At 54.7% G+C, this 12,003-nt stretch overlaps 2 protein-coding genes across 2 annotated transcripts; one reads left to right on the top strand and one right to left on the bottom strand.

The window, feature by feature from the left end:
- Nucleotides 1-3,282: 3,282 nt before the first annotated feature.
- Nucleotides 3,283-5,237, top strand: LRP88_00853 (basic helix-loop-helix domain-containing protein; the record flags this gene model as incomplete). Its single annotated transcript, XM_083237557.1, has 3 exons — nucleotides 3,283-3,342; nucleotides 3,886-4,088; nucleotides 4,241-5,237. 3 exons carry the CDS (start codon nucleotides 3,283-3,285, stop codon nucleotides 5,235-5,237), a joined length of 1,260 nt encoding a protein of 419 aa, XP_083106062.1.
- A 3,057-nt stretch (nucleotides 5,238-8,294) lies between these two features.
- LRP88_00852 (uncharacterized protein) lies at nucleotides 8,295-10,772 on the bottom strand (the record flags this gene model as incomplete). Its single annotated transcript, XM_083237556.1, has 1 exon — nucleotides 8,295-10,772. The coding sequence occupies one exon, from the start codon at nucleotides 10,770-10,772 to the stop codon at nucleotides 8,295-8,297; it is 2,478 nt and encodes an 825-aa protein (XP_083106061.1).
- Between the last annotated feature and the right edge of the window lie 1,231 nt (nucleotides 10,773-12,003).

Genomic DNA, 12,003 nt, shown 5'->3' with positions numbered 1-12,003 from the left:
AAAACACGGAGAGCAGCCCATCCAGGGGACTCAAGTGTTTGAGAGAACTTGAGTAGATTCAGTCGTGAAGCTGTGAGTAGGAATGGCCTCTTCTCGTGAGTTGTAGCTGGGAAGGAGGTCGTCCACCACAACTATAAATTCATCTCATCCATCCATCATCGTCTTTCCCGCCAACCTCTCCCCAACCTCACTCCCTCTCTTCTCTTCCCCTCAAACGGCAACACAGCCGGCATCCTCGGCGATCCACCGTCGACACCGATGCGTCCATCGTGTAGCACCCGGAAAAGTGCTACGGATACCTCTAGGGATGGACACTTCCTGCTTTGCCTGTCTTGCCATACCTGAGCGGCACCTTCCCAAACACACTCATCCAGGGTTCATCTGCAACTGCGCCTTACGAAGCAGGAAAGAGCGGCTCACATCAGAAATGGGAAAGGGGTCCCCCCGTCCATTGTGTTTCTCATCATTGGTCAGCCTCGAGGCTCGACCTCTACGCCATGCCGCCGCAGCGTCTCCGTTACATCTTCCCTCGGCAAGGCGCTCTCTCAAACCCTAGGAGGGATGGATATCAGCTTTTCCAAAAGTCGATGTGTCACGGCTGAGCAAGCCGCGAATTTCCCATCATGCAGCCCCTACATTATGCTGTTTCACAGAGAAGCCAGGTGGGAACCAACAGTTCCTTTTTTTTCTCTCTTTCCCCTCCGGATTGACTGATCTGACAGTTCAAGCTCACTCTTGGTGTTGCAGGTGGGCGGGCGCCTCCTCGATCCGCGTACCCGCCCAAGAACGAGAGCGAGCGAGCTATGGCATGGCAATGTCAAGAGAATGCCATTATGCCCCAAAGAGGAACAGAAAAATGCCCTCGAAGCGGTGACGTCGAGAAAAATGCACTATACACAAGCCTAGCCCACAAAAAAACCGTTGTCCCTTCTCGTCCCCTGATGCCGCCCCCCCAAACGGCATATCAGCCCAACGGCCAACGACCACACTTGGCTCCATCAGTCTCCAGCCCGCCTGAAAGCGTCCTAGCCCCAGCATCCAACGTGAATCCCCTTCGTCCAGGGCCCTCTTTTCCCAATCATGGCATACTTTTTCGTTGGCTGCGCTGGCCAAGCTTGCGGCCCCCCCTGGCTATAGCCAGCCACCCCCCCGCTCCTCGGTTGCGAATCTAGGATCAGACCACCATACCACGGACATCTACACACCCAAAGGCTGCGCCGTCCACTTGGTGAGAGGCGAGCCCATCTGTACCTCGCAGAAGGGTTCATGTCCCGAGCAACAGATCAATGGGGCCGCCTCGGGTCCGTGTACAGCGTCGTTTCCGTCCTGCTGGGACTGGAAGAACCGGTTTACATCACAAGATCATGTTGGGGACGCATGTGGTGCCATCTAGCGTCATGATGACCGTGCTGTTTGTCTCCCAGGCAAATATACCCAGTCCCTTCTAAACCTATGGGTGGCCCGTCCTCGAACAAGGCCCCCAGAGCAACCCAGGCTGGCTGAGCTGGAAACTTGGCATGGGCCCTGATGAGATAACGGACGGCTACTGTACTTCCTCTCCACCGGGTATCAGAGACAGAAGGACGGTGGCCGGGGGAGGGAGCAGCCTGACCTCGGAAGATCGAGATTTGACCGCTCACAATGCCCCCCCAGCAATATGATACCGTATCGCGCCAGACTGACGAGGGCCCGGAGACCGGCTCTGACAGGGAAAATCTATACGCCTCTTCATGCACCCTCCCGCGCTTGACATGTGAGCAGTAGGGCTTGTCGGGCCAAGGTATCCAATAAAGACGGGATGGGCAAGGCCTCGAGATGCCGATCGCCCTGAAAGAGAACGAATGCCCAAGTACCAGTCAGTCTCCGTCCTAGACCCCGTCCCGGTCCCAGTCCCAGTCCCAGTCCCAGCCCAGGCTGTCCCCCCCGAGCCCACCTACTTACCCAGCTCCAGTTCCAGCTCCAGCTCCCTAGGAGCAGTCCTTAAAACCCCTTTGGGGCGGTAAAGGCGGGGACACTGACCAATTCCATGGTCGAGTCATTGCAAAATGCAATCAAGGCGTCAGCTTGAACCCACACATGGCCTTCCCCATTATCCGGCATTGGGTTTCCCACGGCCACGGGTTCAAACCATACAACCCCTCCCATTGGAAGCCTTCCCATTCACGTGGGGAGGGAGGCCGAGAAGCTTGTCTTGCCTCGACATAAACCCCCCCTTCCGAGTTGCCCTATGTTATTTTTGACACCAAGATATCTCACCACATTCGATTCCCGGGGCGAGTGCAGAAACACGCGAGAGCAGTGCAGTCATCAAGGGCCTCGAACCACCATCTGCTCAGGCCTCGGGTTGCCATTGGGTGTCCCCGTGACTAGTCACTCGACTCTAGTAGCCTCAGGAGAGGAGACACGGGAAGCCGGGGGAAGACGACAGAAGGAAAGGAAAGGGGCCATCGTCCCCGAGACCGAGACGCGAAGGAAGGGACGCTGCTGAGACCGGGCAGCCGATAGCGCGGTAGAAGAGGGAGCTGGTGAGTAAAGATGTGCCGATGGATGGAAAAGTCACCCTACCCAGCATGCGCTCTGACGTTAACAACAGCAACCAACAGGCAGACCAAAGGGGCAGAGAGGGAGACCTTGAGTGCCGTTAGCGAGAAGACGGGCATCGTAATTCGCTCATCTGAGAAGAAGCAAGGGCTGGGAAGGACATCCGATCGGTCGCTTGACCGATTGTCTCGTGGTGCCGAGAAATCTCTTCAGTGGGGTGACTTTTTGTCCGGCTTCGTGGGAGCACGAGACACCGGCATAGCCTCGCCCGACGGGAATAGGACCATCAGTTTCTGGGCTGCTGGTCCGATGCGGTGCGCCGCGGGTGGCGTTGGAACTATCGAGCAGGCTCCGGTGACGTCGAATCTGCGGCTTCACCAGCACCGTATAAGCAGTTCGGCCCCTTGATCACCGGCCTCCAAGGTGAAGCACGGTGCCGGCCGTAGGCCCAGGCCGACCAAGGTCAACGAAGAGTCGTTTATCAAGACGTTCACGAATCGAAGCCAGAAGACTTTCCACTGGTCTCTGCATCAAAGACAACTTACAACCTCTTCGACAGAGACGAACACAATAGCCGCCGCTACCGAACAGGGCAACCTGGGCACGCCTGGTTGCAGAGGACATACAATCGGATACCCGGCCCACACCTTCGAACATCGACAACGCGGGGGCCGGACGAACTCCCAAGGAACCCCAAAGATCCAGGATCTCTTGCATCCTGCCGACTCCCCGATCCCTACCATGGCGGGGGAACACAGCGGGGACCAGTCATTCTATGACTTCCTCATAGAGGAGCCAGAGGTACGTATGGTGCTGGTAGCTGAAGCTGTTGTTTTTCCTGTCTCTTTGCGCGATGTGATGTTGAGATGGTAGGTGGTGAGGGTCAGGAACGCCGACGCTAGGGCGTTCGAGATGGTTGCTGTCTGCCCTCTAAGTTGCCGCTCGCAGCAACTAAGACATGGCTGCTCCAAACATCAGGCCAGTGGCTGAGGCTCGAATCCACCGGCATCCATCTCTACCCCGTCTCTTTGGCGCCATGACTCGAATGACTGGTTATGACATGTGGTCATGGCTTCTCATGGCTCTCGAGAGAAGGTGCTGGAGGGAGCCAGATTGGATGGAGAAAAAGCCTCCGGACCAGCTCAGTGGCGATGTCGCTCAGGAGAGGAAACGCGCGCGACCTATGAGCGGAGCCGCGACGAGACGGGACGGGAGGCGGCGCGCAGCAGATCAGATTCGAGCTATAGAGACGGGACAGGACGACAGCATGAGGCCAGAAAAAAAAGATGATGAAGAAAAGAGTCTAACGTTTGTGGTCTTTGTTGGAGCAGATGATGGCGCCAGCGCCACCCGGTCATTTTCAGCATCAACAGCCCATTTCGCCGCCGAATCGAACCAGCCGCGATCCGCCGCCGCGGCCAGACCCGACCGAGATCGAGACCCACCATCCAGCCCATCACCCGGTACTCGGGATGCAACTACCGGAGCCATCACGTGCGCAATCACGCGGGCACCTTCACCTCGACTTACACGGTCCTCCGACTCCTGTAGCTCACGGAGCGCATCCTTCGCAGGCCTTGCACGACCTCCATGGGGGCGTTCACGCGACGCAGGGCCCAGCGGGCTTTGCGAACCAACTTCCAGTGTCTACAGGCCCGATGACAATAGATTGGGGTCTTTACAGCGTTGGACATAACAGTCTTTCGCTGAATCCACCTCAATTCGACTTCCCAGGAGCCATGATCCCTGCTGGCGACGGCACGATCGGCCATCAGAATCATCTCTCACATACGTCGACAGACCCCGCTTTCGCGTATGGAAGCGAGCTCGTCTCGCCATCCAGTATACATTCATCCAGGGGTCACTACGATAGTGCCGTTTCCAGTCACTGGGATGACGCTCTCAGTCATGGAGCGAGCACCCCAAAGGTGACGACGCCCGCTGCTCATGTAACCACAAATCCCTGGGCCGAAGTGGACGAAGTTCAGGAAGACAACCACCCCGCGCCCGCCTCGAGGCCACGAAGAACACCCCGACCTAGAAGACAGAAGAAGGACGCTAGGAAAACCTCTGAAGCTTCTCAGGGCGGCAGCAGCAGCGCTGGTGGTGCGCCTTCGGTATCTGATGCGGCCAGTCCCAGTTCTGCGTCACAAAACAGCCGGGCCAGCATTGGCTCGAAATCCGCATCCATGGCGTCAACGACATCGACAGCTTCCAGTCGCCAGAGCAAGCTTCGCAGTGCCTCTCGAACGTCCAAGAATAGTCGTGACAAGCCTAATGATACTCCAGAAGAACGACGGACCCGAGCGTCGCATAACCTCGTCGAGAAGCAATACCGCAACCGTCTGAACGCGCAATTCGAATCACTCCTCAATGCTCTGCCAGAGCAAGCTCGATCTGGCGGAAACGGAAACGGAAACGGAAACGGTGACGATAACGAATCCGATGCCGCGAACGATGCAGACCGCCGTGTGAGCAAGGGCGAGGTGCTTGAAATGGCCCGCAAGCATATTCAAGCACTGGAACAGGAACGAAACCAGCTCGAGCGCGAGAACCTCGAACTACAAGGCAGTCTCCGGCGACTCAAAGGATCTGCCTCGGAGGGTACTGCATCCTCGTCAGGCCAGCAAACGCCGCTCGATTTCAATAGCAACACGGATCAGGACAAGGCCCGTGACGATCGAGATGAGAACTGACGACAAGAGAGCATCAAAGACTGGAGGGCATTACTCAAGATTGTGACAAGGGACGAACCCTGGAAGATGCTCTCAGGGATACGAGACCGAATTTCCTTGTTGCGAATATCACATTTCCCCTCCGTCCTTTCATTCATTCATTCATGCGTGTTTGATTTTTGCTACACATATTTTTGTTTATCATGATTGTTTGGCGCAGCGCAGTTGCAATATGGCAACGACTGGTCATGGACAAGGGGGGTCCATGCACCATCAGCAACAGGCTCATGAAGCAAATTGTTTATCGTGTTTTGGTTATGTGGTCCCCTTCTCATGGTTCAAGAGGGTTGGTGATGGTGGTGAGTGGGGACTGGATCGCGTTTAACAAAAAAATTGGTGAAGATGAAGGGATGGTACGGATGGGTATCGAAAGGGAAACGGACATTTGATATCTCAAAGGGTGAGGGTGGTGGTTAGTGGGCCTTGTCCTTGTGCAACTTCTTTCTGTCTCTTCTGTCTCATGGGGGTTTGCCTTGATGCTTTTCTTTCTTTCTTTCCTTTCTTCTTCCATCAATATGTGTGTGTATATATGTCTTCCCCCTTTTCCCCCTTCCCTTCTCTTATCCCTCTTTCTTTCTTTCTTCCTTTCATTTCTTCTCATGATGCTCATGATATTAGAACCTCGACATCAACGAACTCATGTAGACTTGGGCTGGGTGGATGTGGTTTTATGTTTTTATATTTGTTTTCCATCTTCTTCTTTGGCTGCATTGAACATGGAGCATTGGTTGGTACTGGGTTACGGCACAAGGTGAGAAAAGAAAACATCAGACGTTGGGTTGGGGTCGACAAAGATAAGACGGTAAAGAGGAAGAAGGCAAGGAAAAGGGAAAGGGGGTTCGGAAAGGGGAACGGGATAGACATGATGTTTGGACAAGTGTTTACACAGCATTGGTTCTTGGGACGAAAGAATTCTGGCTACTTGCTTGCTTGCTTGGAGGGGAAAACAAACACCGAATAGAAAACTCGACTATGGATTCGACTTGGTTTGGCTTATCATTCTTTATGTTCCCCCCTTTAATGGTTCTTCATGTGATGTGTCGATGCTATCTTTCTTGTTCATCCCCCGTTACCATTGCTCATGTAACTTTACATGGCGATAGGGGGTATGACAGCTTGTCATGACCTGCCTTGTCAAGCCGTTATTGATAGGGTACCTCAGGTCTCCGGTCTTACCCCAGCTTGGGGACATAGATATCAGTCAGTCTCCATTGCATGACCGATTCTTCGGGTTCATCACCGGCGCGACTTAGTTGTAGCGACGACTTATATCTTTCCAAACAGCCTTAGTAAACTGCTGTGTGCCTTAGGTCCCTGGTCCTATCCCAAATTCGGGACATTAATGTCAACTCTGCCGTAGGGTTGATTCTTTGGGTCTCATCATCGGCGCGACTTGGTTGTTTCGACTTGTATATCCTCAAACAGCTTCGGGAAGCTGTTGGGTGCCTCAGGTCCCTGGTCTCACTCCTCGGGACAATAATGCCAACCTGCTGGAAAGTTGATTCTCTGGGTCTCATCATTGGCGCGACTTTGAACTTATAATTCTTTGGTTGGTCCAACAACTGGTTAAAGCTTTTGTTGTTGTTTTTGTGTACCTCAGGTCCCCCCAACCTCACGAAACTTTGGGAGACGTGAATGTCAGCCTGTCTCGGAGCTGATGACCTGGGTTCTCATCATAGGTGCGAGGCTGTCACGACTTTCAATACTTTGATCCGGCTGAAAAGGGAGGCGTTGTTGCCGTCTCTAAATATCAAGTTGCCTCAGAACCCCCTTACAACAGCAACTCAAGAGACACTTTGTTTTGTTAAAGAGATAATGTTGATGTTGGGTTCATCATTGGCATCGAGATAGGCCGCTGGCCAGGTCGGCGTTGTTTTTCCTGATATTTCATCATGAAATATCATGGGTGTGACCAACCACACACCCAGGAAGAGCGCCAAAAGGAATAGGAACCCACATCACGAGGTTGACTCTTTCCATGAGTGGGATGAGACGTCTTAAATACCTGGCTACCAGATCAAGGTTTTGTTGAGAGTTTGCAAAGACTTTGTATAAAGGCAGCCTAACATTTATTGGCATTGATCATAAGGTTTGTGAGTCACTAGGTACATCTTGGGAGGAACGTTATGGTTGGTTAAACTTTTTTTGAGTCTTTTTTTGTTTCTTCTTTTTAGTTATATACAGATGTGAACAAGCATCGCTCAAAGCTAGTCGCCATCAAGGCAATTGTTGTACAAGGTAGCTGTCGATGCCGGTCTGTCTAGAAGATCATAAATCCATCACTCATAAGAACCGGAACCTATATCCGGTTGTTTCCAATGTCGCACCCCGAGGATGCCTTCCACCACGCTTCCTGTTGGCTTGTCTCAAACCAACTCTAAAATGTGCGCGGTAAAGTAAAGTATGAACAGTAAAAGAAAAAGTAAAAACATACACCCAATGCCTTGTTTATCTTTTTTGAGAAACCCCCAATGCCCCCAACTGCTTTTATGCAGACCCGCGTGTACGCCGAGGATAGCTTGAATGTAAATAGAAACATGACCAGACAAAAAAAGAAAAGAAAAAAAAAGCAAGGAGGTCCATGGGACCGAGTGGCCAGCCAGGCATGTGGGAACAAACAAGGCCCAGCAATGCAACGCCTCTGAACGAGAGACTCCAAGTCTAACAAAAGGAAAACCATTGATGGGTCGACATCCCCAACTAGGGACGGCGTGTAGAGGTCGGTATGTAGGTAAGGTAGTATAGGAAAGGGAGGACAGTGCGAGCCAGGAACATCCTGCTGCTCGCATGTGGGACAGGAAAAGGATCTTCAGGGCATCAAGCCCATATGTAGGTAGGTAGGTAGGTATGCAGTACGCTGCAGCGATGCAATGTGACGAAGACGGGGACGGAGATGGAGCCGCAGCCGCAGCCGCAGCCGCACGCAACACGGCGGCGTAGCAAAGCTTCAAACAAAGCAAAACATGACGCCATCATCATACCAGCTTTGCCCGGGAATTCGCGAGTTCCGCTGCTTGCTTAGATTCGATCGTTGTTTCCCTTGACGTATGCCCGGGGGAACAAGGCATACTGTCCGACCGGCGGAACCTGGGCGCTGAGGCTCGTCGTCCTCGCCCGTGGGCGTCGCTTGATAGTCTCGGCCGACTTCATCGGTGGCACCTCGTCTCGGACAATTGACTCGCTTGCGTGGCTCTTGTGAAGAGATCGCTTGCCAACAGGCACCGAGGGAAAAGGTGTCAGCTCCGGCACCGTATCCTTCTCCCTGGGGGCGGGAGGAGTCGTCTCCTCTTCGTCGCTGTCATTCTGTGGGTCAACGAGGTGGGACTCGGGGATGCTGTCGTTTGCCTCAGCCCACTTGCTAAGCGATGTGCTGCTTGTGAGCCGCGTCAAGTTGGTCCATGTCGAGTTGGTCGAGACATGGCGCTCTCCCGTCGAGTCCGAGATGGTGGTTGAGCTGGTCGCCGTCGTCGAGACGCTGGCACGCTGATGCGACAGGTTCAGCGAGGCGTGGCTAGCTGCGTTGCTGGCATCCTCATAGGGGTGTCCAGAGCCGACCATGCCGTGGACAATCTCGTCTTCGCCCGTGTAGTTGTGCTTCTCGGCCTCGGAGAGGAGCATCTGCTGGTGGTAGTCGCCAGGAATGAGAAGAGAGGGGGAAAGGGTGAAGCCATGAGACTCCTTGAAGCTGGACGCGCGAGAGTCGGAGCGGCTGTGGCTATGGCTCAGGTTGGGCGGTCGGGTCCCCTTCTCCCCGCGTGGGAAGGAAAAGTTGTTCGTCACCGCACCCGAGCTGGGGGTGAGAGCCTCGTGGCCGATGGGAGGCGAGGCCTGACTGGCTGGGCTTAGAGCCGGCATATCAAAACGGGATGCGGAAAGCATACCGGGAGACGACTCGGCCGTGCCGATGGTCGGTACCTCCCTCAACTCATCATCTGCCATGGCCACTTGCACCGGCGGCGCCATGTCTTGTTCAACATCCATAGAGGGTCGCTCCCACTCATAGTCAAAGTTGGCATCGGCCTCGTGTTCGTAGCAGTAGTCGATATCATCCTCCCAGCTCTCCCTGATCGATGGCACGTCGGCTCCGCTGCCGTCGTGATGACCACTCTTACGGTTCTCCAAAGGTCCCAGTGTGTCTGAAGCTCCGCTCATGGGCCTTTGGAATCCTCGCAGAACAGGCACCGACTGACTAGCCCTCAAAGAAGACCTAGTGCTGGTGACGCTGACACGGGAGCGGCCAGTGTGGACAAAGTGCTCCTCCTCCTCTGGCACGTCAGGCAGTGGCGACTCATAGGAGACAGTGCCAGGGACTCCCAATGGCCAAGCTGCGTCGTCGGGCGTAGTGATGGCATGCGAAAACCGATGCTCATCTACCACCAGCTCCTCCGATTCCTGAGCAGCCCCATAGCCGTGAGAGGTTGCTGGAGGTTGATCCAGGGGCTCATCGGGACTAAAGGGTCGGGGTCGTCGGAAGCCACCGCTGGTCTGGGGGCGATCTGCGGACTCACCATCTCGCTGGGTCGATTGGCGGCTCGACACTCGCGGAGGAGGTATAGGGCCTAAGGTCGGAGAGTGTAGCGGCTCCATTGGGGGTGACCTCGGGGGTCGCACCGGCCGGGGAGGAGGGCTGGTCCGGAGCTGTTCCTGTGATCGGGCGTGCTTGAGCAACCGCCGAGGTCCCGTTTGGAACCTCGGCGATGGGTTCTGATGCTCAGCCAGATGTTCTGAAGAGAAGTTTCGAAAGTGGAGATCCTGGCTTGTCGGGTCTGCAGTACGCATGGCCGACATCTCAGACATCAACTCCATGCGGCTGCCCCGCTGAAGGCTGACGATCTGATCCCGTGGTGTGTGTGTAACATGTTGAAAGTTGAAAGGTCCAGATATTTGCAGCTTCTTCTGCAGTGCTGATTCGTCTCGGGATGTTTTCCGGCGGGCGAAAATGGTTGGGATAAAAGAGTCCTTGAAGGTCGCCAGGGAATTCTCACTACCCGTTTCGGCGGAATATAGCGAGCTTCCTGATGAGCTGTGAGCACTGCTTTCGCGCTTCGACCGACCCGACTTGCTCGACTTGGCACGGCGATGGAAAATATTCTTGCCCAATACCTGGACGCTGTCGGGTCGGTCTCGAGAAGGGCTGCCACTGGTTGTAGATCGCTGCGAGGATCGGCGTGTGATGCTCATGCTGTCAAATTCAGAGGCCAGAAGTGACGAGGAGCCCGAAGACACGGTTCGGTGGCCCCGGTGGAGGTGAGACGCATGTTTCATTTGCTTGCTTAATTGACGAATTCTCTCTGGGGAGGGAGGGCCCTCGATGGCTGGCCCCATTAATTCATTCAGGTCGACGGGTGGCTGTTGGTTGGGAGCCACATCTCGGAAACTATGGTTGCTGCCGTCCATGTTGCTGTCGGTGTCCGCGTGCGTGCTTGACCTGGCGGAAGCGTTCTGGGGTACATCGCGTTCGGAACGGTTTGATTGATATTCTGAGTAGTATGGCATCGTCGAAGCCCACATGTCGATTGAGGGCCTCGAGGAGGCAGAGGGCGGCGAGGTTGAGGCTTACCCTCCAAGTAAACAAATAACAACTGGTTCCACGGTTGTCGAGGTTGTGTCAGCTCCAAATAAGAGCAAATTGATCCAAGCAAGACCCAGTAGAGACACCAGGTAAGACAAGGAAGCAAAGGCCACGAAAGGATTCAATCCTGTGGCAAAAGGAGGGGCAGGAAAGGGAATTGGGGGACAGCAATGATGAGGGTGCCATGTATCATATAGGATAGCCTAGGAGCAAGAGATTGATGCAATCTTGGGGCAAGGCAACTTTGTACCCTCCAAGATTAGACAAGCCCTGTGAGCTGGGGCTAGAGAAGACAGGGAAGACTAGGGTGGTCGTAAGGGGGGGAGGACCCTCGACAGGGCTCCGGTTGGGTTGGCCTGGCCCGTCTCGACGGACACAAGCCCCGGGAATCTGGGGGGGTTGCAGCAGGGCCTGGTCAAGGGGAGGGATGGATCGATCAGACGGACTGGGCGTCGTACTGTGCGAGCGCTTCCGCAGTCTCATGCGATGCTGGACCTGTTGTAAGGCGACCCAAGGTCCGTGGTGGTGCGACTCGACGCCCTGCCCAGGGACCAAGTGGGTGAGGCTTGTTTGATAGTGACCGTCCTAGCAGCAAACAAAACAAGACAGGATGAGAAGAGGATAAAGAAGAGATGGAAAGCCCTCCACGAGACCCCCAAGACCAAAAGAGGGGGAGGAGAAAAAGTAACAAGAAAACTCTTCACGGCCGAAGAAGCAACGACGAGAAAGTGGATGTTTGATGGCTGGGCCACCAGACCTGCGCCGATCGGCTGGCAACGCTGGTGTGGTTTCTCAACGGCTCGGAAAAAAAGGATCGAGAGCTCAAGACACCTTCAGCACATTAGGACGCCGCAATATAGGGTCAGGATGGGGACGATGACAGCAAGACACACACACAACATCTGTCCAGGCAATGGTGAGCTCTCGAGTAGTGGGTCACGATGCAATGACCTCCCTCACTCCCCATCTTAGAACGTCGCTGCAAGCCCAAGCCAGAACAATTCAGGTCAAGACACAAACCCGCCAAAACAGCGGACACTGGGAGGATCGTCATGTGGGTTCTGTTTCGTGGTTGCGTCGTCGCCAGTCTAGTCAGGTCCTGCGCTGTGCAGTCGAGTGAAGGCCTCCTTGGTGATACAGGCCGCGTCAAGCCTC

This window comes from Fusarium phalaenopsidis, assembly GCF_050370095.1.
Source record: "Fusarium phalaenopsidis strain FUZ10S chromosome Unknown contig_32278, whole genome shotgun sequence".
Classification (NCBI taxonomy): domain Eukaryota; kingdom Fungi; phylum Ascomycota; class Sordariomycetes; order Hypocreales; family Nectriaceae; genus Fusarium; species Fusarium phalaenopsidis.
The sequence above is the reverse complement of the archived record's forward strand: the minus strand, read 5'-3'. Positions and strand labels throughout refer to the sequence as shown.